At 37.7% G+C, this 27698-nt stretch overlaps 1 protein-coding gene across 1 annotated transcript; it reads left to right on the top strand.

The window, feature by feature from the left end:
* The first annotated feature begins 400 nt into the window (after positions 1–400).
* Positions 401–26877, top strand: LOC126820965 (solute carrier family 25 member 45). Its single transcript, XM_050549194.1, has 5 exons — positions 401–509; positions 5428–5471; positions 22114–22197; positions 23584–23839; positions 25955–26877. Exons 1-5 carry the CDS (start codon positions 437–439, stop codon positions 26422–26424), a joined length of 927 nt encoding a protein of 308 aa, XP_050405151.1. The 5' UTR covers positions 401–436; the 3' UTR covers positions 26425–26877.
* Positions 26878–27698: the final 821 nt, after the last annotated feature.

Here is a 27698-nt window from a genome sequence, read left to right as displayed (position 1 = left end):
TAAACCTTCTCCCCCATCGGATTGATATGATAGAGAACACTCCGGCTTCGCCCGCGTGCGCGTGTTGTCTATCATATTGGTTTAATATACTGTACGTACAATGTGGATGTTTGAGAACTTCAAATCGAAGGTCTATCGCTCAAATAGTGTTTACACAGTATAGAATATAAAAAAAAGAATGTCAAATCATGTTTTTTGTTTAGCTGAGTAATCAAGTCAGTTTGCATAAACAAAATTACAATAAAGTTACTATTAGTTTCAGTCAACTTGATGTATATCAGTAATAGTGGGTCAGTGTATCAGATAACAGTTAATTACACTTGGTATGGTTTTTTGTTATAAATCCCATATCTAATGTCGTGCTATATATGAATTTGAACTCACTCGTGTTTCCACAGATGATATAAGCAGTGATCACACAAGTTAATTATTGCAAATGGAGACGCCCATTATTTCCCAGCAACCGGCACCAAACGTGTTTCATGATTATATTGCTGGAGCCTTAGGAGGTGAGTAGTAAAATAACGTGGGCTGAGGATTAACTGGTTCTATGTCCACTTTTTGTTAAATTGAGAAAAATGGGTGTGAAGTTTGGCATCTCTGTAATTTGAAATTTTATGAATTTTTACCAAATTTTCACAGTTGTTGAAGCTATCAATATATGAAGCTAGCAGAGTGTGTGGTGTTTCTTGGTGCAGTGTGATTTAATTTGGTCTAACTGAAATACGATAAATGGAGATAGGTCTTTGTGGTTTACAAAATGTAACGAATTTGTCAGAAACATGGAGATAGAACTTTGTGCCCCAAGAAGATTTTGCTTGAATACACTATTTTGCCTATAACGTTTTTTAGGATTTCGAATTCTGTCTTATGGTTTGGATTGTTCTTACTTGGTTTTATTTTATCTGAATCACATAGTTGTAAAAGAGGTGTTTTTCATAAATCTAAATACATGTTGATAAATATCACGACTTTTCGGGACGAAAACAACGTTTGTGGCCCCATTTCATGCCAATTTGCGAAAATTCTGAAAGAAAACGGAAGTAAAAAGGCTAAATGAAAGTCAGCGGTAGTCGGAACTAAACGCACAGCCTTTGCAGTTAAAAATAACTCATGTCGAAAACTCTCGGCGTCTGGCATTCTAATGGAAATAACATGTGTCGAGGACTTTCGACGTCCGGCACCGAAATGCAATCCATCTCCATAAACTGTGTACATTTTACATGTACATACAATACATGTTTTAACGAGAATTAACTAGTACTATCTCAAACGACCCCTTAAAACCAAATAAAAAAAAGTTTTCAACAAAAAATTAAGTCGTCTTAAGGTGCCTAACAAGATTTCATTGTCGGACAATATTCTAAGCGGCTACCGATGACTTTTCTGCCCTGTACACCCAGCCATGCTATTTTCCTTTTCGGCCATTTTGTAACTAGATCACATGGCACAGATCCAGTAATTCTATTGGTGAAAGTGGACATAGAACTTTGTGAGTGGGAATCGACTTAAAATTTAAACAAAGGCCTATGTGTTTTTTTGGCAATTTAACCTAGAGGGCGCCTCTGTATTAAATCATGCTCACAGGACATAACACCTGTTGATTCACAGATTATGTTTATGCAAATATCTCATTTTTACTGAAAAGTGGACATAGAACCAGTTAATCCTCAGCCCACGATAAGTAAAAAAAATAAATAAATAACGGAGAGATAAAATAGGGGTTAACGCCATGCTGATTTGAGCCTATCAAAAAAAAACCAGGCAAATGTTATAAAAATTGTCAGGGAATCGTTAACGCGCTGACACAGAACTTTCCCTGGCCTTCTGTCAGATGCGTGTTACCCTCTAGGCGGTGTGGGCAGCGGCCTACGAACGAAGCAAAAATCGGCCCAAATATATCCGACTACCTTTTTATACGCCCACATTTCCATGTGGACGTGTCGCCCCTGTCCGTGTACAGGTCACAATTTTTGTCCGATTTTGACGAAACTTGAAATTTAGGTTTATATCCCAAGGATATCGGTTCCTGTCGATATTGGCATGTAGCGGTCCGTAACTTCATGGATTATGGCCCCTGATTGTTCGAAAAATCACGTTTTTAGCTTGTGCATACTCTAGAGGTCACAATTTGTATCTGATTTTGATGAAACTTTAGATGTATGTTTATTACCCAAAGATCTTGTTTCCTATAGATATTTGCGCATATAGGATCGTAACTTCCTGCCTTATGACCCTTGATTGTACGAAAGTTCGCGTTTTTAGTAGCTTTTGATGAAACTTGAAATAGAGTGGACGTATATTGTCGTCGCCCCTGTCCGTGTACAGGTCATAATTTTTATCCGATTTTGACGAAACTTGAAATATAGGTTTATATCCCAAAGATATCGTTTCCTTTCGATATTGGCATGTAGTCGGCCGTAACTTCATGGATTATGACCCCTGATTGTTCGAAAAATCACGCTTTAGCTTGTGCATACGCTAGAGATCACAATTTGCATCTGATTTTGATGAAACTTGAGATGCATGTTTATTACCCAAAGATCTTGGTTCCTGTCGATATTTGCGCATATCGGATTGTAACTTCCTGAATTATGGTCCTTGATTGTACGAAACGTCGCGATTTTAGCTTTTGGTCCCTCTAGAGGTCACAATTTTTATCCGATTGTTAAAAAAACCCCAAAACGTTTGAATATATCCCCGTTACACCCTAATGATTGTTGAGTTCGAATTTCGTGAAAATCGGACGAAAACTGACGAACATAATGGCAGCCTGTCGTACTCAAATAGTGTAAAAATATGGTAAATCAAGGTTGTGGACTTTCTAGACACTACAATTGTGATCCGATTTTAATGGAACTTGACATTTATGTTTATATCACAAAGATCTTGGCTCCTTGCGATAATCGCACATGTCCGAATGTAACTTCCTGGATTAATGGACCCAGATTGTTCGAAAAATCGCATATTTAGCTTGTGGGCCCACTAGAAGTTACAATTTGTATTCCATTTTTAAAAAAAACCAACATTTAAATATATCGCCGTTACACAACAATGAAGGTTGCGTTCGAATTTTGTAAAAATCTGACCGAAACTGCCGGACAATATGGCCGCTCCTTATACGCAAGTATCCCTGTAGTTGAAGCTTAGATGACAAATGCCTCGATCTACTTAAAAAATCAGAATAAAATGAACAAGCTCTCGCTTAACGAATTAGTTGAGACACAAACACTCCATAAGCTGGTGATATCGGTAATGCCAAGGTTGTTGAGCTCGCAGAGGCCACAATTTTTGTCCGATTTTAATGAAACTTAAAATATATGTTATATCTCAAAGATCCCAGTTCCTTTGAATATATATGCACACATTACTGGATTATAGCCCCTGACTTCGCAAAATCACATTTTTTTAGCTCGTGAATCCTTTAGAGAAAACAATTTTTATCAGATTTTAAAACCCGTTGAAATATATCACCCTTTCACGATAATGAAGGTTGGGTTCGAATTTTGCCAAATTGAAACGAAACTTCCCGACAAAATGGCCGCTCCTTGTACGCAAATTATGTGCAAGTATGTAATAGGAAGGTTGTTGACCCTCTAGAGATCACAATTTTGATGAAACTTATATCTTTATATCCCAACGATCTCAGTCCCTTTCGATATTGGTACATTTCAGACCATAACTGCTTGGATTATGTCCCCCGATTGTACGAAAAATCACGTTGGATTTTTTTTTAGCTTGTTCTCTATCCATCTCTTGCAAAATGTGGGCGTCGAGCGTCTTGCCACTGTTGGTTTGATCTAAACTAGGTGACTAATTTACGTCATTGTTATAGTTGTCAGTGTACTACGGGGGAAGAAACATGCGATCGTTCTCCAGACCGACTAAATTCAGCATGATATTCGTTCAAGTACAGAAATATTTTCGCCGCCACTTATATTTTTATGCGCAATTGTTGTATAAAATGTCATTAGCCCAATCAGAGGAAAACAGTAGGGCGTTAAACTCTATTTCATTTCGCATGAAATGTCCACACTGATTCTCCTAAGGAGGTTGACGGCTTCATATTCTAATGCAGCTCTCAAGATTTATCTCGATGTCGTAGTTTATAATTTGTTGGCCGAAAGGTCCCTTTGATATCTAAAATTAATGAATTAACCAACCAGGAGTTCAATTAGGCAACCGGGACTGATTTGGCTGGTGTTAATGGAGCTGAACGTTGATGCTTCGTTGTTGGAATTCTGTTATGTCTCTTCTATTACGAAAGAAGAACGTATAAGTTCTGTATATTACAAGGGGGCGGTGTGAGGCATGATATGGTAAAGTACTTCTGTCCACCAGTACTTCGACACTAATAGGAATTTTCGTTTATAGCAGGCTTGAATCTGATACGATGTCGCACATACTGACTCTAGTGAGGTAAACAAGGTCTTGTTTTCCTTTACATTGTACAGGCTTTCACAGAGATTGACATGCGGTCGTTTAACAGTACAAAGTTGGCCAGTAAAATTTTTTTCGACAAGGATTCAATAGAGCGGTTCCTGAACGTACAGGACGAGTGTTATGAGACTTACGTTCAGAGCTGAACTGGGTCGGCCTCCGCTCTCGGTCAAGAACCTCAATCAAGGGGAACCAGGCTGAAAAATCCTGAGGCACTCTCTCGGCTAATACAGGCGCCGAACCATACACACCCTGCCGTGTTACCTAGTGTATGTCCCAAAATATAAACTCATTTGGGGGTGTTTCCGCCAATTTGTTGAACGCGCTACCTCAAAAACTTTGATCACTCCTTAAATCCAGACTGAAACCATACTTACTTAAGGAAATGGAATGTGGTTTAACGTCCTACTGTTCTGCTCCTATACTGGGCTAATGAAGACGGGCATACGCCATAAAGTGTGCCCGAGTAGCGCCACTAAGGTCTACTCTTATATCGAATTCCAACAGTCAAGGGATCTTTTACCTGCACCCCAATGTATACACGGGGTCTCGGTTTTTCGTACCATCGGAACGACTAACCAACTGTCCTTGTCAGACCCTCTGTCCTGCACAACTGACAAGGGGGAACCACACCGGAAAATCCCAATGAAATCCGCGGTCAACACCGGGTTAGAGCCATCCATTAGATTAGCAAGCTAACGTTTTACCCAATCCCGATGAACTTTCTCGGCCAATGCAGGGATCGAAAACTCGACACCCAGGCTAGCGAGCCAGCGTCTTACCCACTGGAGCTTCCTTTAATTGAAGAATATTTGTAAGCAGAGTCTGTTTTTTATAACGTTAAATGTGGAATTAGAGCAATATAAATGTACTTATTATATATTGTTTTATGCCAGCCTTGGAGAGGTGTCGAGTGTGCGAACTAAATTACTTCGCGGAAGATGGTTTTGGTTATAATATGTATAAATTATCAATGAATTATTTCAGGTACAAGTGGACTTATTGTTGGACACCCTTTTGATACAACAAAGGTAATTCATAAATCATTATACTAGGTACCAATAGCTAAATTTCAATCTTTAGAAATGTTGATTTGTTTGGCATATACAGGGTGACCCCAAAAAATACATTTTGGTGGCCATCTGAAAATACCTCTTTTTCGGCAAATGGATTTTTAAAAAAGACTTTCAAAAATGACTTTCAAAAATGCCTTGATGGAGTTCGAAGATGAGCATTTTCTGCTCAGGGTAATTAGAGATAAGCAATTTGATTGGTTGATGCTTTGGGACACGATAACTTTAGTTCCAATTAAGTTAGAGTGATGAAACTTGGTGTATAGTTTCATAACATCAATACCTTGACTAAGTCCGATATTGAGCATTTTCTGCTGAGGGTAAGCAGAGCGATGAGCAATTTGATTGTCCGAGACGTTGGAACACAATAGTCCTCCTTCTAATTGAGCTAGAATTTTCAAACTTGGTGTAGGTGTTTATGAGGTCAATGCTTTGATAGAGTGTGAAGATGAGCATTTTCTGCTTATGGTAAGTAGAGATAGGCAATTTGATTGGTTGATGCTTTGGGACACGATAACTTTAGTTCTAATTAGGTGAGAGTGATGAAACTTGGTGTATAGTTTCATTACATCAATACCTTGACTAAGTTCGATGATGACAATCGTCTGCTTAGGCTAAGAAGCAATAAGCATTTTGATGGGTCAAGACTTTGGAACATAACAACTTTGCTTCTAATTGAGGTAGAATATTTAAACTTGTGTAGATGTTCGTCTTGACTGAGTTCAATAATTAACATCGAGCTAAAGCTAAGCAGAGATAAGCAATTTCCTTGGGCGATGCTTTGGGACAAGATAACTTTGATTCTATCTAATAGAGTGTGGTGAAACTTAGTGTATAGTTGATAATCAGTTTGATTGCTTGATACTTTTGAAAAAAATAGATGTGCGATTAATTAATATGTGTCATCTATTTATTTGGGGATTTCGGCGGGGGACATCAGCCTCACTGTTGGCTTGTTAAATCCTACAAAGGTCGCTGGACTTAAACTTCAGTCTGTGTGCGATCATTCACGAAAGTTTGAGTTATCTTGGTGGCTTTGCATACGATTTAATAAAATATTTATGGGTTTTTTAAAAAAAAGACTTTCAAAAATGCCAACTTTTGCGTGGCCGAAAATAACCACCGCGCATTTTCTGATGATGTTTATTTTTCAAATAATCCTTTCAATACAGATCAAATCACATTTTCCCATACACATCTGCAAAGAAAATCAGTCACATTAATTTGGGAATCCTTTATGAAAATTCCAACATCTTTAGTCTGCTACCAAATGTTATTTCTTGACGATTTGAATAAGAATTGGCATCTAGGTTAATATGAGGCTTATATCTTCAATGAAACAATCAGAATTGATTTATCTATTATGGTTTGGAGCTGAGGGCAGGGGCAATGTTCAAAATCGCAAAATTTGCCGAAAAAGAGGTATTTTCGGATGGCCACCAAACCGTATTTGATTGACAGATTGCATTAAAATGGCATCTAGACTAATATTGGACTATCTGTTATGGTGCTGGGTAAAGGTCATGGGGAAGAGAGTAATGATTTCCAAGGTTCGAACAAAAGCGCCGAGAAAAAGGTAATTTCAGATGGCCACCAAATTATAATTTTTTTTTGCAAAATTATTGATCCTCTATCCCTCTCCCACACACCAAAACTGTTTTTTAAAAATTGCATTTAACGATCAATATCAATCAGTTGGAAGCAGTAGTTTTTACAGATGAAGATTTATATATTGAACTTATGATTTTAAATTGAGAACTCATGGATAATAAATAATCTCTAGAAGGCCATCGAGCAATAGTACATACAAAATATATAATATCAGAATCGAGTTACCTGTGGAGGTGCTAGTATAGTTTGCCTAGGTAATAATAAGGCCTGTTTTATGAACGCATAGATGGGTATGAGAACTAAAAGTGTTTTATCATTAGACGTACATATATCAATCATAATTACCTTTCTTATTTTTACGTCATTCAGACATTCGAAGACAAGATAAAAACTGATATGAATCTTTATTTCCTACTTTGCATAATTGACAACATGGGGTAAGGGGGTATTTAGTGGCAAGACATTCAATATAAGTCCGGTAATATTACGCTGATACGATACTTTCACGTGACATGTTTAATATGTCGCTTGATATAATGCTTAACTTAAAATTACTATACATGTAGTCTTTGAGATTTTCACTCAATTCGATCATTCTTCGATCTTGATTTACATTCATTCGATTCTGTTTTTACTGTAATTTCTAATCAGTTATGTTCGGCGAAATACGCCAGAAGTCTTAAACGAATGGTAATCTCTAGTGTCTGGTTATTCCAGTCTACACTGATAGTATTTATTGCGCATGCTCACCAGATAAGATCTCCGGATAAGAATATGTCTATCCTCGTTTTTCGAGTCCCTTGTTACATATGGTGAAACGCATTATGGAGGAGAAAAGTTAAGCTAAATATATAATTGTAGTAGCAGGTTAGACATTCTACTTTATTGTCATTCAGGAACCATTTTTCATTCCTTATCAAAATGCCACCGTTTCTAAACACCATACAACTGATACATATTTCCTTAAAAGCAATGACATCAGCTGTGGCATATTTATCAAAGGCCTTTGAGAAACCTACACATAAACAATAAAAACAGCCTTTTTGTTTAGCTAGATATTTTTGTGCCAGTCTGTTGAATAGCCGGTTCGTTGAATAACCGATTCGATATCCCACCTGGGCCTCCAAATACTGTTTGTTCATTTCAGACCACTCTTGATTTTTCGTTTGGCACAGTAGAGTAAACTTTCCCCAAGGCAATCTAATAAGGATGATATATAATTATTTGGGTCAGATTTCAAACCTTTTTTTATAAACAGGGACAATCAATGCAGGGAAGGTACCAGAGTTAAACACTTTGTTAAACAATTCAGTCAAAACAACAGCAAATATTTTAGGTCATGACTTTAAGAAATAAATACCTATGCCATCAGGCACTGTCCCTGGTTTAATTCTTTTAAGACATTTTAATACCTTTGACTCCTGTGATATTGGCTGATTAATAAAATCATGTTCACAAATTTTAACTTAAATACAACACAGTGACATTCTACCTATGAATAACTGGTGTAACAAATTGATAATCACAATGTACCAAATAATCTACTAAGGATGCAACGATACATGAAAAAATAATCTGGATAATTCAAATAATCATGCTTGAAAGATTCATTATCGCGATTATTAAATTACTAGCAGGATACCCGGCTTCGCTCGGGGGTCATAACTCCGGAAGTGGTAGACTAACGCCACCTGGTCTATGTTACTCCCCGGTCCGAGCTACCCTATACCCCAAATTTCAGACTCGGGGCAGACCTAGTGTAGCCGCCAACCCCGAACAGACCGGCTTCGCTCGGGGGTCATAACTCCGAAACCGGAAGTGGTAGACTAACGCCACTTGGTCTATGTTACTCCCCGGTCCGAGTTACCCCTATATCCCAAATTTCAGACTCGGGGCAGATGTAGCCGCCAACCAACCCCGAACAGACTTCGCTCGGGGGTCATAACTCCGAAACCGGAAGTGGTAGACTAACGCCACCTGGCCAATGCTACTCCCCGGGCCGGGCTACCCCTAAACCCCAAATTTCAGACTCGGGGCAGACCTAGTGTAGCCGCCAACCCCGAACAGACCGGCTTCGCTCGGGGGTCATAACTCCGAAACCCCGAAACCGTAAGTGGTAGACTAACGCCACCTGGCCTATGTTACTCCCCGGTCCGAGTTACCCTTATACCCCAAATTTCAGACTCGGGGCAGACCTAGTGTAGCCGCCAACCCCGAACAGACAGAAAGACAGACAAACGACAGTCACAAATATATATATAGATTAATGACATCGATTTCAACACTGAACTAATGATTTCAAAGTCAGTACCCATGGATACTGTTAAAGGGTTTAACAGATTGATAATCACAATGCACCAAATAATCTACTAAGTATGTGATTATTTAATTGGCTGACCTAATAATCATAATTAATCGCAATCCCCGTCGTATCGATGCATCCTTAAAATCTGCCCATCACTATTACACTCAAACTTTTTCATGAAATGAGTCAGCAATCCATTTTTGCCTGTCTTGTTTACTCGATTAAGGCAAGTTAGAGTGTTTGCCCCCCCCCCCTCAATAAATTTGCAGCACATTCCCTTTACATTATCCAGTTATTAACTATTGATAGTGAGAACTGCCAACTCTTTATCTAATCGTCCATAATGTATCTTTAAGTTGGACTCAATTTATAGATGTAGAGCTAATTAGGTTGTATTCTAATAGTTGACCCTCAGCTCTGAAGTGAAAGCGTGACTTACTTGAATTCTTCAAATCGGTTTCTATCTCTGAATCGGGGTCTAAACTAGATTCCTTTAGCTCCTCAAGAAGAACATCACTGGCATCAGATGGCTGGTCTATTTCCATTGTTTCTTCGTCCCCTTGTAAATCTGAAATTAAATTATTAATGTAATATAGTAATCCGAAAACATTTTGTGCCATGTTTTATTTGTGATTGCCTACCTTTAACCGAAAAATTAACATTTTGCGGTACTAAGGGATCCACAAAGTATGAATGAAGTTAAATTCTGAGTGAATCATTTTCCAGGTTACAGTAGTCCCCTGAACAAACGAGTGACTAACTTGTGCTGCAAATGATTTGTTTTAAAAGTTATTTAAATTATACATACCCGTGTTTTCTTTTCGCAGTCTTCGAAGGAAGGACTTGAGGTTCTTTGCCATAACATTCTATGATAGATTTGATGACCGAAAGGAGCTAAGTCGCTAATATTTGGGACCTAGAAATTGACACAAATGGGTCGCAACGCATACAATAATGTAATATGAATGAATATAAATTGATTTACATTCAATCGTTTCTGTTTTTACTGTAATTTCTAATCAGTTAGGTTCGGCGAAATACGCCAGTATTCTCAATCGAATTGTAATCTCTAGCGTATGGTTATTCCAGTCTACGCCGATATTATTTATTGGGCTAGCTCTCCAGATAAGAATATAGCATCATCGTTTGACATGACTTGTGGAATATCCCTAGCCTCGTTTTTCGAGTCCCTTATTACAAATAGCGCTTAAACGCATTTTGTCTTAAATATTGGATATCAGAAGGCCATCTTTTCCCGGTAAGATCACAACATCAATGTTGATTTAAACCGACACATAAATCGTGTTTTCAATGTCGAAGATTTTGGATGATATTGAGCTAGAGACTTAGCTACTTTAAGAAGAGGGTTTTTAACGTCTATTACAACTTTCGGCTATTGGATTTCGTTGTTGAGTACTGCCATTTTCCCTGTTACATTGAGATCATTATTCAAGTTATTCACATCCTGTTCAATAAGACAGAGGCCTCCTTGGCTCTTAACCTTACCAGAAATGGCAGCTTTCCGTTCTATGGCTTTCTGGCGTTTCTTATGTAGTTCTTCTCGAACAGCAAGGAGACGAACTTTGATCTTTTCAATGTCATCTTGTTACTTTTGTTTGTGCCTATAACGTAATTACCGGGCTTTCGTGGCAGAGGCTTAACAGTAACCGCCCCTGATCCTCTTTCGGCTTAAGAAGAACCCAAGATGCCATCAGCTTATTCAGTTTCATCATGGTTGTGGAAATTCGATGATGCAGAGTGGCATTTCTCTTAGTAAACATACTGAAGTCAAGATCAGCAAGGTTTGCCCCACCTACCTAATTTGTTGGGGAGGGGGGGGGGGTGGATGGCCGAATGGTTAGCACGTGCGCGCTGTATCATGAGGCCTGACATTGAGTTAACTGGCGTGGTTTCGAATCCCCGATTATACGTGACAAGGAGTAGGGTTGCCTGTCCAACCTCGTGGGTTTTCTCCGGGTCGTCCGGTTTCCTACTACTCACCATAAAGAAGAGTATTCCAATTGCTCTTATCAGTACACCAATTGTGTCAGATTCACAATCCGTCAACACACCCTGAAGCTTTAGATGTGGGGCTTGTCTGAAGTTATTCAGAGATGTCCTGCCTCAAAGAAGCTATTAAAGCGAATACTCCTAAAACTCGGGACATGCGACTTCTTGACAGCCCTTTTCTCATCGCCCCTTGGTCCTATCGCATCACAGCACGTGCGGATATATCTGGAAGCTGAACTCTCCCCAACACTAGCAAAACCTCCAAAAAAAGGCTTGCAGTCTCTAACCAACTTTCCAAGTGTACTGTCCAGACCACGAAGAACCTTTTCGGACTTAGAACACAGACATAGTAGGAAATGAGCATTATAGTAGAGGAACAGCATCTGTGACAGCATCGCCAAGTAGCTCCTTTCTTTTTGCTTCCATCGCGCTGTTGAAACTCTTCATATACGCTTGCGCGATCAGACATCAAACCCGCAAATTTGTGAAGGATGGACTGAAATATTTCAACATTTTCCACATCATAGACATCTGCCAATTCTCGAAGGAGGTTTGTAGCAACATCAAGTAGTGTCTCTTTGTCCTCTGTGGTAACTAGTGTGTGGCCCATACTTGGCACCACTCCACTGGATAAATTTGCCTGGTTCCCTACATACTCCCTATGATCACGCGATGTTCCATCAGTATGAAAATCAAATCCATCAGACTTTAGGATGGTATGTGGAATGGCATTCTGCAAGAACATTACCCCTGTCAGCAAACCGCACAACACTTCTGTCTGATGGGAGATCAATATTACAGTCAAACAGGTTTTGTCCTGTCTATCTCTCCAATTAGCTGTATTATTCATGTTACAACTACATCAGAGTATCTGTTACCATAAACGAGGATCTTCTATATGTTGATCTTCTAATTCATTGGCTTATTTGTCACATTTCTGTTCATATTCTATCAACTTTCTCGTCAAGTTTCTTTATGGCTTGCCTACTTTCACTCAGCATATTTTGTAATTTTTTCTTGGACTGCTTCGAGGAATTTATGAAATCTCCAAAGCCTCCATTCTCATGGTGAATCAGAACTTTCACTTTACTGGGCAGGGTCTTTTCTTTTTCAAGGCGTTTCTTATACTTTGCTCGGCCTTTTAATTCTATATTTTCATCAACAGTAACATTGTGCAACTTCGTAAGATCATTATAACTTTCCTTCAATTCGTGGAATTTGGTTCGCAATACATAACGTTCGGTATGCATTATCCCTAAATCGATGTTTGTCTCTATTGTTTGCTCTCAATATACACTTAGTTCGACATTAAGTTCGCTCACTTCTAGTTCTCTCTCCTCTAACTCTCCTTTTATCATCCTCATGTCCCTTGTCATGTGCATCAATTTCATTTCTTCACTTAATAGAGTAGACCTAACTTCTTCTTTCTCTAAAATTCTAGGCTAATTCTCTGTTGACTACTAAAACCATGACTATCATAACAGCATGTGTTAGCGGCACCATTCATATACACTAATCTTGACAATCTACTTTTAAATCTTTCAAACCCACTTTTACCATATAACTTTTTTCTCTTTTTTGACTTGAGTATTTTGCTGTGGGTTCTTTTTATGTCCTCACTAACTTCCTTGAATTCCATATCCATCAATGGATTTGCACCCAACGCCTGAAAAATTACATTCTGCCTAGTTATTATAAGTTTTTTTCTATCGAGCAAATTGAGTAATTTCATGAACGAGATTGTTTGAGAGAATAACAGGCTCGTTGCCACCAGCTATCTTTAATTTAAGATCATCTGGGTCCCCAATACCATCACCGATTGGGCCAACACTACACAAATTCTGAGTTGCATCAAACAAAATCATGAAGTGGTTCTCCAACAGCTAAGCGATGCTGAGCTTGACTAACACACGCCTCCATTTTCCAGCGGAACTTGGTCAGGGGCAGATCAGGAAATATTTTTGGCAACAATTGTGAGATTTCCCTCCATGAAACACCAAGCTCTTGGCGAATGCAGAACAATTGCAAAAGAAATCGGTTGTTGCATAACACGTCAGACGATAGAGACACTCGTCGCCCACGCCAATGGGACTGACATGCTGAAGCATATAGTTGGAAAATTATCATCTCCTGAAAAAAGGGAAAAAAATGGTCAATTGATGTACTTTAATTATTCATAGAAATGAAATGAAGTGGGTTTAATAGCCATGCGCGAAATTATGCTCCAGAGAAATGTTTGCCTTCTCTGTCGAAATACAACTACAAAGTGTAGTATGGAGCTTCACCATTGACATTTAAGAGAAAATAACATGTGTATAATGGTACCCATCAACATGCCATAATTAATTCTTCGATTCTACTTTCTTCATGGCATCTCTTTCTCTTGCAAGGTAAATCCCTGAGCTGATAAATGGACCTTTACACTGCTATATCCCTGATCAGGAAATCTTGATATAATAGTAGTAACTAAATTATCCAGCTCATCATCACTTACAGTACTGTGAAATGGATATATCATATTCTTTGAGACGTCTGCAAATTGTGCGTTTGGAAACGCTGTATAAATTTGCAATTTCGGATAATTTAAAATTGTTATCAACTAAATATTGTAACTGTTCTTGTGGAATAAATAACTTGGGCGGACCAACTATTCCTGACGAAACATGATACTCTCTGTCGTGTCCTAATTGTCTTGTTTGTAATTTTATTGCATCGTCTAATAACTGTAAAGCCTTTTTTGATTGATTAAGGCAGCCAGACACCTCTTCAGCAGTTACACTTGTTTCAGAAATAATGCAAGCAATCCGCTCACATTCATGCTGATGTTCAGTCAAAGATTTGTCGGGTCTATTAAGATAATGAGCCAACCTCAAGGTTCGATGATATAACTTATTAAACAAAAAGTTGTCTGACATGACAAGCAATTTATTTGATTTTTTCAACAACAAAAAAATAATAATAAAATCTGACAATCTTAAGAGTCATGAATAACCCAATGGAGCATTAATTGTAGTCCAGACGTTAAATATTGACGTCCTATGACGTCAACTTCGGCTGAACCCGGAACCACGCCCTCTGTCCGTTCGATTGGAGAAATTTTAGTGCTCCTATGCTGGGCTAATGAAGACGGGCATACGAATTACAGTGTGCTATGGGGGAAATTTTCCCCGGGCAGCGGCACTATCGCCTACTCTTATATCGAATTCCAACTGCTAAGGGATCTTTTACGCGCATTCCAATATATACACGGGACCTCGGGTTTTTGTCTCATCCGAAGGACTAGACAGCTGTCCTTGTCAGGCGCTCCGTCCTGCATCACTGACAAGGGGGAACCACGCCGGAAAATCTGGATGAACTTTCTCGGCCAATGCAGGGATCGAACACCCGACCTCCAAGCTAGCGAACCAGCGTCTTACCCACGTGATCCCCCAATTTAGTGGTTGAAAATACAGTGGTGAAATTATTATAGTTGAAAATGCAAAGATGAAAAAGTCAGTGAATTTGCAAATGCGAAAATTAGAAAGTGAAAAACCATAAGTATAATTTTACGGTGTTAATTTTTGGCGAGCAACCTTTGTTTTGATACTAATGTGGTGATTTTGTGTTATGTAATATCTTTAAGTGAAAAATCAAGCAAATGGCCATTTTTACTATGATATTTTCTCTGATCGTTCGTTGGCTTAGCTCTAAAATCACAGCACAAATTTTACCTCCTGGTCAATGAAAAGGCTGCATTCTTAAAAAATTTTAGTTTAGGTTTTCTTAAATAAGGCCCCCGATTCCAAAATATTGTTCCGTCACTATGCTCAATGGTATTTCCAAGACTTGTCCTTTCTGGAATAAAAAAAAATAAGATTACATTTATATTAATTACTGTTTGCCAGTCAATTTACAAATTAGATAATTCACTATGTTCAGTCAAACTCATTCTAAAACATATACTAAACATTTCAAAAACAAAAAAACAACAACCTAATCTCCCATGCTGTCTTACTACTGTTTCAGCATAAAACAATTGAGAACTTTCAGAGCTGTTTTTAAAATTTAAAGTACCCTGTACTGACTTCTAAGACTTGTACGTTCATTCTCTACTATTCTGAACCAAATACGCTATATATTGTCGCCCGTACATTTTAGATAACAAATATCTATTTGGATAACGATTTTTAATTCTAACATAAAGTTATTAGTCTATATTTGATCACACCAGCATGTATTACCGTCCTTACATGAGGCAATTTACATAATCGGCTCTTCAATAGGCCATTTTTACTTGTCGCTCTTTGTTTGCTTTCTCTGTAATGTTTGTTCTGTTAATAAAAGTTATCACATTAAAAGTTGTTATTTTTTTTTATATTTTTCCATAGTATATAGCGCCATTGTTTCGAATAAAATCCATTTTACACCCCCCATATTCTTGGAATTTAAATTTCACAGAGATACGTGACCATATATTTGGAGTGGTTAAATTTTGTCGTATGGGGTTTGGTGAGGTAAGAATGCTCCCAGAATAACCGATTGTTGCATGGATTTATTCATTTAAAATAAGAAAAAGCTGAATTAATTAGGATCTCTGCTATATACATCGCACAGACGAAAAGCAAAAAGGTGCGTTCGGTTTTCAACATATACGTGATCATACTGTTCTTAATTTACTGTAAGTAGAGCCACGTACGAGATGATTCAGGGTTTTCATTTCTACATAGGTGGCAGCTATGATTTGTACGACAGCGAAAGAAAGCTACAGACAATAAAATATACTTCTCAAGTAATGGTATAGTTACGAACAACAGATACATAATAAACAGATACGTTACCGTTATGAGTAAAATTGAAAATTAACGCCACTACCCATTTAAATAAAGTGATATCAAACGAGAATCTGACGACCACGTGTCCTTTAGACCTCGAAGCCGCCATCTTAGATTTAACGACGTTAATGACAATATAAATTCAGATATTGAAATCAGGACAGTTTTGGGTTAGTAATACTACATTTTCTGTATTTTACGAAAATGTTTACGTCGGTTCCTACTATCAACAACTTAATTTATGATTTTTAAGGTGAAAAACCAAATAATTTAATCAAATGAAGTGCTACGTTAGAGCAATGGTAAGTAACGTATCTGTTTTATGGTGGTAACGTAATCTGTCAAACCTACCTTTAAGCCAGTTTGATTGGGGAAAATCACTGGAAATTCTGCTGAGCTGTATCAGTAAGGTTCTTATTATATTGATAGGGGATATTCAGAAACAATACAAAACTGCGTGAGTGCACTGCTGTTTTTATTAGGGGTAACCAGTGTATGTTAATAACCGGCCAATTGCCTACACATGAACATAAAAGTTCATATGGGCGGCTTATCTGACGGCCCCATTTCAATCGCAAAGAGATACACTGTCAAAAGTGAAAATAGACGTTTTTGATTTTTGTCTTAATAATGAGTAATTGCTCCACCAATCCTCAGACATTCAGCAATTCGTCGTGGCATGCTCCTAATCAACCGTCCAATCACGATTTGGGGCAATCTGACTCACTCCTCTTGCAATGCCACGGCCAATTCTAGCAGTGTTGTCAGTTGGCGTTAAAGTCGACGAACAGGTCTCCCGATCAAATTAAACGTAACACACTAAAGCTAGAACCGATAGGAAACCAGCAAGCGGTAGTTTTCATCAACCCTTCCTTGAAGTGTCAAATTTGACCATGAACCCCTTCCATGTGTATGGCGCTATTGCGTGTCGCACATTTATCTCAGTGATTCTGATGGGGCGATAATTTCTTCATCTGTGAACATACTCTCAAAGCATGTCAAGTGCCCATGACTATTTATCATATCACATAGGTATTTGCATTTCAATATCCCCTACTTTTTTTGAAGATTGTATAAACTAAATTAAAGAAAGACACCAAAATACTAATACTAGCGCTTTCTGTTCGTATTGAACAGAAAAAAAACAAGAGGAAAAAAAAACCAGCACAGAAAGATCGAATATTAATCAACAATGTAATCTATGGAAAAATAATAAAGAAATATAGACCATGATGATGCACGTTAGCTGGGAAATCGGGGAAAACGTATAACACATTCTAAATTAATTTCTAATGGCAAACGACGTCGTCAGTCACGTCAGATGCAAGAAGTAGAAAGGCATATATCTTGGCGTATTTTGAAAGGGATGACGTAAGCAGGTGCTTACCTGGAAAGAAGGATCCGGTGAAGATCAATGGAAACAAACAGCAAACCAGAATATTCAACGATTATCTAAGTAATTTATTCATCATTTTACAAATTGAGACCGAAAAATATTAACCTAACCTCCCTTTTATCCAGAAATACATGCCTTGGGACCTCTCATTAGAATATGGCCTTAAAACTTAAATAAAATAAAACCAAGTACGAACAATCCAAACCATAAGACAGAATTCGAAGTCCTAAAAAACGTTATAGGCAAAATCGTGTATTAAAGCAAAATAGTGTAATCAGCAAATGGACTGCTCCTCGTGTACAAAATACACGACAAACAGTGGTAACAGGTGTCCGGAAGAGAAAGCGTACCCTGCCTGGCGCCACACCCGCCATAGCTGCATCCAAACTATTAGGCGAAATGTCGGTAAAATAGCGTGATTGGCCAATGAACTATCGGTATGCAAAATGCACGCGATAAACTGTGTTGACGATGTAGTAGACATTATCAGGGAGAGAGTAATAGTATACGTGTCAATTAAATATATCTAGAATAATAGCCGAGAGAGACACGTTATATTTACCAATCAAATCAATATGACAGCCATAAAACTTTTTAAAGGTTTTAATAAGTTTAGTGCGCAAGTATCCTTGTAGTTGAAGCTTAGAAGACAAATGCCTCGATCTACTTAAAAAAAATCAGAATAAAAGGAACAAGATCTAGCGTAACGAATTAGCTGAGACACAAACACTCCATAAGCTGGTGATATTGGAATGTTACTACTAATAAATGGAAAGTTAACAATCGGAAAGTCAAAGTCATCACGATTATCGTACAATTTAACACTCAGTTTATGGCAATTGTCAAAATCGAGACGCAGATCCAAGTAGGAAGCGTAATTGTCACTGTCAGTGGTGTTTTTAATTTCGAGCTCATCAGGATATATGAATTCTACATAATCACTAAATTTAGGATTATTAAGTGATAAAACGTCATCGATATATCGATAAGTGAAATTAAAAAGTCTGACTGATCGTTTATTAGTTTTTACGAGCGTCTGTATGTAATCGGTCTCGTACGAATAGAGAAACAGATCAGCAAGCAAAGGTGCACAGTTGGTGCCCATGGGGATGCCAACCACTTGCTGATATATTTCCACTCCAAATTCAACAAAGATGTTATCAATTAAAAAATCCAACATCTGAATTATCCTGATGGCCGTGAATTTGTTTTTGGAATCACTGTGATTCTTAACGAAATATGCGGAATTGTAATTTACAACTAAATATTGATATCTAGCAGTACCTGATTTAGACGAAAAGACACTGTGAATAATGTCTTTCAACCGGGCTTTTAATTTACTATGGGGAATTTTAGTGTACAAAGTAGAAGTCAAACGTTTGATGAATAGATGAGACTGAAGCAAGGGATCTAGATTGCAAACCATCAAGTAATTCTTTGGAATTTTTCATTATCAACATTTGATTTAAGATCGCTGGATATTAACATATCACCGAATCCGGAAGTTGTTAAGAAAGCCGTGTCTGTAGACGACATGAAAGAAAAGTTGGAGTCTATAGAAATACCAGCTGTGGAATGTGATGAATGGCGTCGAGTTGAAGTTGAAGGAAACAAGAAAATGAGAATAGTTAAGTTGACAAAAGACAAGGCAGATTTTCAGGACATAATTCTCACCTAGTACTCATTATTCCTTGAGCATGTTTCCGGAGTCAGCGCACAATATAAGGCGCTCCTTGATTTAAAAGCCAACCTATCACTGGGTCATGTAATATTATAAATGGATTTTGCGGAGAATTTCACCTGCCAAACTATGGATGAAACCCAATCAGCTTATTGGAACATTACTTCGGTTACAATACACCCAGTTCTAGCTTATCGATATAGGAGCAGAACAGTAGGACGTTGAACCCCATTTCATTTCATTTCATTTCTAGCTTATCGAAGAAATGAAGAGTGAGCATTAAGTCACAAAAACTTTGCTTTTATCACCGATATAAATCATCACATTCCACAGCTGTCCTGCCAATACTTAAAATTTCGTTTCCATTATTAAAAAATACAACCCAGATATGACCACAATTCACAACAGGACAGACAGTTTTTCTTCACAGTATAGAAACCGATTCATGTTTTCCATCATTTCACGACATCAAGAGCTGTTCGAAGTAAATGTCAGGTGGAACTATTTCGAGGCCGGTCATGGCAAGGGTCCTTGTGATGGAATAGGTGGAGCATGTAAAGCAGGGGAAAGCCGTTATTCAAGACGGATATGAATTCTATAAATGGGCTCACGAAAATGAAAAGTCAATTAGTGCATTCTTTTACTCGCAAGTCGACTATGATTCCGCATCTCAGTGCCTGACAGACATGGCAACAAAGGTTGTTCAGGGTACTATGAAATTACATACCGTGTACTGTCCTAGTCCTGGTATAATATTTACCCGATCGGTTTCCTGTTATTGTAGCGGCTGTTTAGACGGTACTGATCTCTGCATTGGCTGGATAGAACATAAACTTACGTCTTCTTCTGCCGCTGGCTCTGCGACTTCCCGTTCTTCGCCATCATCATCTGCTACTGATTCTTCGTCATCTGCTGCTGGTTCTTCGTCATCGTCTGTTGCTATTAATGATCAATCTAACGTAAAAGAAGACGCCTTTATAGTTGCTGTTATTGACGGGTATTGATATGTTGGTAGAGTTCTGGAGGTGGAAAAGCGGGCACAGTTGAAGCTTTCGTTACATTAATGACCAAACATTATTCTAAAGGACAACTTACTTTGCGATGGCCGGAAAGACCAGACGAATTGTTAATTCCATTATCAAATATCCGAATCATCGACGAACCTCTCCCTGTTCGAAGATCTAAGAGAAATTGTCAGTTATCTGACGCGGATTTAAATGCCCTCAAAGAAACAGATACGTTACCCTAATGTTTGAGATCCATATATGCACTATTTGATGTTAATGTGCCAGAAACTTGCATGGTTATCTGTTTATTGTTGTTTTTAGGGAAGTTAAAAATCGTTATTTTTTACTTTCGATATTGTCTGAAAAATCAAATTATTCTGCTACAGATACATTACCGCTAAAACAAGTGATACTTCGTCATTTATAACTGATCGCTCGATGAATTCCATATTAATAGTAGCCTTTATTCCATACAGCGATCAACATGCTCTTACCCTGTTTGATTGTCCATCTTATATTTCACAATAAACACCCGAATTTGTCAACATTATTTAATTTTAAACATACGGAAACCACCGTGCAATATATGAGAAAAATGGTTTTTCTACCAGTGTCTTGATCTAGATAATACATTATAGTATTACGTCACAATTAAGATAACTACCTGGGTTCTTCGTTGATTATTTGTTTGTGTAACGTATCTGTTGCGCGTACAATTTCAGGTGGGTCCAGATAAGTTGACACAGGTTTCTCCTCGGACGAGATATTTGTTGGTATTCCATTTGGCTCAATTTAGTGCAGAATGAACGTGTAATGTAATGTATGCCTGTAATTAAATGTAATAAAGAAACTTTACACATGTAAATAAAGAAACATTTGGTTCAGGAATACGTTACAAATTTCATTTTTAAGTTCATTTTATAAGCTTTTTTTTCGTCTCAAATATGCAGGTGTTGTTTTCAGGGGATCATATTGAATTTTTGCTTTGAAAATGAATTTTGACTTTCATGGCAAAATTAGAAACTTTGGAGAATTTTTTTTAATGTAATTTTATACGAATCAAAGGCTTGATTAAGGGCTAAATAAATATTCAGGCCACGAAGTGCGAATCAAAATATGGCAAGATCTGTGTTTTGGACTACTTTTAATGACGTTACAATTAAGAAAATTACATAATGCCGGAAATTGTCACAAGTTTCAACATTTATTTTCTTTACATCTTTCAAACATAAATACAATCACGTTAGGTATCATTAGAAAGAATATAAAACGAACATTATATGAACAAATTCTATTTTAATAACTATAGGAATGGTAGCAGTTGTTAGTTGATTGACTTTCTAGTTGGCAAAGTCGGCATTGTTTTCCAGCAGGTTTGGCTGGTATTTTCCTGTACCATATCTAATTATACACAAACAGATTATCTATAAAATTTCAAAATAAAACAAAAATACTTGTGTGGACAGTTACCTGGCATTCAAAATCATCGACACTAAACATTTCCCATACTCTGTGATATTCTCTAGGCGAATTACAAAACTGAAATTACTGTATTATTTTTATGATTTATTCAGCAGTTAAACTAGAAATGCTATGAAATAGTTAATACAAGCCCAACGAAACAACTAATCGTAGATTTTTTTTTTTGGGGGGGGGGCAAATAACCCTAAACACAGATATTTTATTTCCTTGGCCTAATCAAAATATATTTGTCTACGTTTTCGAGACTCTGTCTACTCCCCGTCTTTATAATTGACCTTCTGTTGTAAAATTCTATAGATTCAACTGCAGACTCAACATAAAGGTCATGGCTACCGAGGAACGAACGATGCTCTGCGGCAGATACATACAAAACATGGTTGGGTAAGTAATTGTTCCCATTATTCTTTTTGTCCTCCGCCTTTCAACGAAAGCAGGGGACTATTAAGACGGGTCTGTGGTACCGTTCGTCTTTCTGTCTGGGAATGCCTTGATGGAGTTCGAAGATGAGCATTTTCTGCTTAGGCCAAGTAAAGATAAACAATTTTATTGGTTGATGCTTTGGGACACGATAACTTTGGTTCTAATTAAATAGGTGGTGAAACTTGGTGTATAGTTTCATAATATCAATACTTTGACTAAGTTTGATAATGAGCATTTTGTGCCCAGGACAAGCAGAGCGATAAGTATTTTGATTGGTCGAGACTTCGGAGGCCGATTCTATTTGAGTCAGAGGGGTGAACGTCGTATATAGTTTCATTACACCCATACCGTGACGATGGGCGTGTTCTGATTGGTCGATACTTTGGAACAATAACTCTCCTAATTAAAGAAGAATGCTCAAACTTGGTGTATGCGTTTATTACGTGAATGCATTGACAGTGTAGGATCATGCGCTTTCACTAAGCTTAAGCAGATAAAAGCAATTTGATTGATCGCGACTCATAGTATAGATTCATTATACCAACACTTTGACTAAGGTCGATGATGAGAATGTTCTGCTTAGGCTAAGTAGCGATAAGCAATTAAATTGGTCAAGACTTTGGAACATAACAACTCTGTTTTCAATTGCGATAGAATGTTTAAACTTGGTGTAATGTTCCTTCGGTAAATTAACATTATCCGCTAAAGCTTAGCAATTTCATTGCTCGATGCTTTGGGGCATGAGAACTTTGATTCTAACTGATGGGGAGGAATGAAATTTAGTATAATAGTTTCAATACCAGGTACTTCAAACCCTTGACTGAGTGCTTAGACTAAATATAGATAATCAGTTTGATTGCTTGATACTGTTCAAAAAGATAAATGTGCAATTAATTAGTATGTCATCTATTTACTGTTGGATTGCGACAGGGAACACCAGCCTCACTGCTACATTGTCTTCTTATAGAAGGAACGAAACTGTGGGATTTTGAAAAAGTATTATACATGTTTTTTTGTTTTCTTTTAATTTTCTACGAAAACAATACAGATTAGGCACCGACTCTAAAATGCAAGCAAATTTGAATGCTTAAATTAAACATCTTGAAAGGGTTTAGCCAGCCTTGTGGTAAAGTCCGGGTAATACAAACAGGTCTGACTCTTTGTTGTTACCAAAATCATAAACTTAAACGAAAGTTGAGTAGTATGTCATTGCATGAAAGTGTAAATGCGTTAACCATGTTAACAGCAAAGTATGAGATGTGCGAGAGAGCCTATGCTTGGGTATTCTGTCAGAATGCTATAATGCAGTATACATTGTTAGAGTCATAAATAATTATCTATTTTCAGACCAAAGGTTTTCTACGTGGACTGGCATGGCCAATGTTGTCATATGGCGTAGTTAATTCTATCTTTTTTGGTGTGTATGGTTCAAGTTTAAGGGTGTTTCAAAGACTATTGGGAAATGAAGGAAGCAAGCCTAGTTATTTATGTATCTATATGTCTGGCTGTGTGGCTGGGGCAGCTCAGCTTGGTTTAGCTTGTCCAGTAGATTTGATTAAAGTAATACTCCAGTCACAGATTGGAAATGAAACTAAAAATTCAGGTAACTACTTTGTTTTTATGTTTAGTCACCGGATCATTTAGATGAAGAGAGGCCCTAGGCTATTCCATTTTTGGGGTCTATCCCAATCTGCCAGCCTCTCGACACAGGTTAAAAAATATGATACACATTGGGCGGAGGTCCCCGAGATCTTCAGACCTTCGGCTTCAGTCTGGTAAGTCTGTATATGTCAGCCATTCCACATGATTAAACATGAATCAGCATCTATGAAAAATGCCAATTGGCCTCCTAATTGTAGAGATAACGACTTATCTACATGCGTTTTTGTATACAGAAAATAACTCTCCAGTGATAACGTTCTTTAAAGTTATTAGTCGCGAAGCAACTAGATAGCCTCACGTTTTACTAGTGTATAAATCGGCGTTTCCTCCTACCCTTGCCCACTGCACGGATATCAGGATTGATTTGTGTAATATAAATGCATTTAACTCGCCATTTGTCTTACACGTTTTTTTAATCAAGGCCAACAACAACAAATGAGCCACGTAGCCACAAATGGTACACTATCAGTACTTGGGATGAGTGGACTGATTGTTGATAGTTCGTCAGATGTGACAAAACTGACATTTCGAAGAGATCTAGATCTTGATTCGCTGATCGTTTAGGCCCTTCGTAGCATTATATAGTATAACTGCTTAAATTCATATTTTCTCCGCTGTTTTTCTTACTGTTGGATATGGAAATGAAAAAAATCTGCACCGTCATGGCGAATCAGGTCTAGCTATGCTTTCTCAGTAGCGTATATAAATAAATTCTCTGCTTATTATTTGTTTAAATTAGTTGCAGTTCAGTGGCTGTAGCATTCTCGGTATCCCCACTGGGATTGTTCCGTTGTACTCCACTAACTTCTGGGGTCATCCACGGAGTTTGAACTAATTCAAATTATCTGCCCTTGATCGTAGCTTGATTCTACGAACCAATCAAAAAACAGTTTACATACCAGTCTCGGCGTCATTGTTTACGTTGACCACACTCAACTAATGTTGCAGTAAAATGCGAATTACTTCCCTTCGCGCACTCGATTGGTCGATAAAAATAGAGGTATCAAGGGCGGATAATTTGACTGTGTCTCCCCCGTGGATGGACCCAGTTTATTGGAGTAGAAGGGAACGATACCACTTGGGATACCGAGAATGCGAATGTAGTATTTCATTATACATGTATTTAAAGATGGCTTCCCCGATACAAACGTAGTGATTTGGACTAAACCATATTCAAACTACTTTATCTATCAAAAGTTTGATTCAAATCTCCCCCTAAAACATTCTAAGCGGACCCTATGCCGCGAGAATAGCCCTTGTTTAGTTTATATTTTCGTTCGTTGCTGTCCATTTACCATACGTGAAATTCTAGATTATCCCCTGCCAACTGGATGTTTAATTCTCTCAATAATTTCAATCGTTAGACATTAGATTAACCAATAAGAGCTACTTACGTGGCAGGCTCTTAAGCCGAATTTCTGCCCAAATCAGTTGCATCCAGATTCATTCTGCCGATTGAGTAGACACACTAGGTGAATTCTTCGACCGATTCAACAGTTGATTGCGCCACCTTTCACGTCATATGATTAAACATGTCAGCGTCAATAATCACATCGCTGATTTGCCGTTGACATTGAGATCTCTCCGTGTCTCGCGCGTGCATCCAACAGACGGGACTCGTTGCCTGTCCATCTATACACGGTCCATGGCTTGACGAACCTGAATCCGTCGCCGAGACGCAGTTTTTGTTATACACTCACATATTCATGTGGACGTATACACTCACATATTCATGTGGACGTATACTAAATTGTTGTCGCCCCTGCGAGGTCCGTCCACAATTTGTTTGTGGACACACAGATCACAATTTTGTTTTGATTTTGACATTTGAAAGTTAGGTTTATCTCCAAAAGATCTCTGTTCCTTTGATATTGTCATGTATCGGAACGTAACTAAATGGATATGGCCTCTGATTGTACGTTTTTAGCTTGTGGACATTCTAAGAGGTCACAATTCTTATCTTGAACTTAAAATGTATGTTTATAACCAGGGATCTCAATCTGACCCATTACAGTGATCGGGGCCACAATTGATACTTTCATTCTTTATATTTTAGGATTACAAGCACAAAACAGACGTTACTTCACTACACCATATCAGTGTGCCCGAGATGTTGTGAAGCAACATGGAATTCGTGGTCTCTATAAGGGATTAGTTATCATGAGCTATCGTGACGTACCAAGTTATGGTCTTTATTGCTTAACGTTTGAATATCTCGAACACGTAATGCATAAATACTCACTGACAGACAAAAATGGTATAACTGCAAATCTCTTTGCTGGAGGTATGGCTGGCACAGTTTGTTGGCTTTCCATAATGCCACTGGATGTAGTTAAAAGCCGTGTACAAGCGGATTTAGATAATGTTTATAAAGGATTAATTGATTGCGCCAAAAAGACTGTTCGTGAAGAAGGAGTTAGAGCACTATACAAAGGAACATTAATAACATGCATCAGAGCATTTCCGGTGAACGCTGCCACCTTTCTAGTATATTCGCAATCATTAAAATATTTAAAATCTAGATGATACAACTGCCAGTTTTTATGAGATACACACATGCTTAGCACATAACAACAATTGTGAGTGTAGTTCTCATGGACTGTGCATTGAGCTTCAGAGTAGTGCACCCGGTGAATAGTGTCTTGAGATGCACAAGAATTAAGGTATCATTTAATAGAACTACTCGCGGGCTTCGCAATTTCCCAATATTACAGTTATTCTTAATGTATATTACACCTAGCCGTGCCTTCTATTGACAAGAGTATGTTAAAACAAATTTTAGAAAGAAGAATGAACTAAAACGGACAGCAATTATGGGAGACAACTCCGTCCCCTCGGCACACTTCGAAATATATCAAAGTAATTAAAATTTCCAGTTTTTAGTGGTGTGAATTACATCAATCTGCATTTTAAAACATTACAATTTATTTTAATATATAAGATGTGCACATACTCATCTTCTGCTTTGTATCAAAGCAAGATAATAAAATGCAAGATAATAAAATATTTTAAAATTGATAGTAATCTGCGTTATTTTTATCTTGAACTTATATTACGAAATATCATTTTTAGATAAGATAATCAATTGATATTGTGAACAAAATTTTAAAGTTTGCAATATATTCATGAAATATTGTTCTCTCATCAAGCAGGTGGACATAATTGTTTTTCCTGTATTCTAATCTTGTGTGACAGTTATCTTCATGGAAACTGAACCAAAATGGAATTAAGTGTGCGACATTATGCGCAATTATTAATTATATATCCCTATCCTCCGTTTAACAGTATTATTATGCGCTGTGCCAGTGACCGATAGCTTATGCACTGTGATGGTTCATGCTCATTTTTATGGACTTTTCAGCTACAGATAAAGCTTTTACATGAAGTTTAAACTCTTAACATGCCATCAATATTATGGTGTTGTAGTGGAAGTATGTCGATAGTATCCGAGGTAGCTTATCCATTGTATTAGATCATGCATTTATATGGACTTTTCAGTTTTGGGAGAAAGCTTTTACACGAGTTTGAACTGTAAAACCCACCACCTTTCTATAGTGTTTTAATGGCGGTATGCACGTCTTCACGTCTGATGTTTTCCCAAATGGATGATGATCCATTAGATTTCGCATCGGTCTCGAGTACACCATCGATGTATTTTTCTGTTGAGTGTTCCGCTTCTCCTTTACCCCATGGCACAGACAAAAAGTGCAAGAAAGCGATTTTTGAAACGTCTTTAACATAATCGACCTAGCTGAAAAGTATACCAATTTTCTCCTGTATAGTATCAATACATGTATATC

The sequence above is a fragment of the Patella vulgata genome, chromosome 5 (assembly GCF_932274485.2).
Source record: "Patella vulgata chromosome 5, xgPatVulg1.2, whole genome shotgun sequence".
Classification (NCBI taxonomy): domain Eukaryota; kingdom Metazoa; phylum Mollusca; class Gastropoda; family Patellidae; genus Patella; species Patella vulgata.
The sequence above is the reverse complement of the archived record's forward strand: the minus strand, read 5'-3'. Positions and strand labels throughout refer to the sequence as shown.

Excerpts from the sequence above, each read along its gene's own strand:
- LOC126820965 (XM_050549194.1), top strand. The coding sequence starts at position 437 with ATGGAGACGCCCATTATTTCCCAGCAACCGGCACCAAACGTGTTTCAT. Across the intron at positions 5,472-22,113 it reads ACCCTTTTGATACAACAAAG|ATTCAACTGCAGACTCAACA; the intron begins GTAATTCATAAA and ends AAAATTCTATAG. Across the intron at positions 23,840-25,954 it reads AAATGAAACTAAAAATTCAG|GATTACAAGCACAAAACAGA; the intron begins GTAACTACTTTG and ends TTTATATTTTAG.